Genomic DNA, 741 nt, shown 5'->3' with positions numbered 1-741 from the left:
TTGTATGCAGCCTGCAGGTCTGCCTTTCCCCATGGGGGGGGGGGGTTTGGCGGGGACCTGGCCTTGGGGCAGCAGAGAGAGTAAATCCGGCCCTGGCTGCATGGCATTCCTCAGGACTGGTTTCCTGGTGGTGACAACAGCGGATCAGGTCTGTGCGATGAAATGGCTGCAGGCTGCATTTGCAAACCCATGTGATGCTCCGCCTCCATGATTGAAAGAACTGAAATCCAATGAATGAAAGGGGCGGGGCCAGGGACAGTCAGGCTGGGGAGGGAAGCGCTACATGATGCTGGACGTCCTCCAGCCAGGAAATGGGGCGGGGCTCTATCTGACTTGCTGCATCTTCTAATGCACATTGTGAGAAGCTCCTCCCAGTGTGCAGAGACATCAGAGGAAGAGGAGCCGCTACAACTGTGCAAGACTGATGGTCAGGTTTAACAATTGGGTACAGGTCTACTTTATTGTCAGAGTTCCTCTTTAACATTTCACTGGCGGCGTGCGCTGTTGCACCAAGTTCACTTTGTGCTGTTTGTTGCTGCAGGTCTGAAGCTGGGGATGGAGCGGGACGCTTACGTCATGATTGCGGAGAAAGGCGAGAAGCTCTATCACATGGTCAGCAAGAGGTCGAGTCTCATCAAGGACCGGAGGAGAAAATTCAGCCCCATCCCCAAATGCTTTTATGGAAAGTAAGTTGAAAAGATCCATTCACAGCGCTGACCCGAGAAGCTCCGCGCGGCTCCC

The 741-nt window shown here is 54.3% G+C and overlaps 1 protein-coding gene across 1 annotated transcript in view; it reads left to right on the top strand.

Annotated features, from left to right (window-relative positions):
• PREX1 (phosphatidylinositol-3,4,5-trisphosphate dependent Rac exchange factor 1) overlaps positions 1-741 on the top strand; it is a 138,555-nt gene that overhangs the window by 81,637 nt on the left and 56,177 nt on the right. Inside the window, exon 12 of the mRNA XM_018569036.1 lies at positions 542-686. Within this exon, the coding sequence (XP_018424538.1) occupies positions 542-686 (145 nt within the window). The remainder of the gene's footprint in view (positions 1-541; positions 687-741) is intronic.

This window comes from Nanorana parkeri, unplaced genomic scaffold (assembly GCF_000935625.1).
Source record: "Nanorana parkeri isolate BGI_ZX_2015 unplaced genomic scaffold, ASM93562v1 scaffold1279, whole genome shotgun sequence".
In the NCBI taxonomy this organism is placed as follows: domain Eukaryota; kingdom Metazoa; phylum Chordata; class Amphibia; order Anura; family Dicroglossidae; genus Nanorana; species Nanorana parkeri.
Note: the sequence above shows the minus strand (reverse complement) of the source record. Positions and strands in the feature narration are given on the sequence as shown.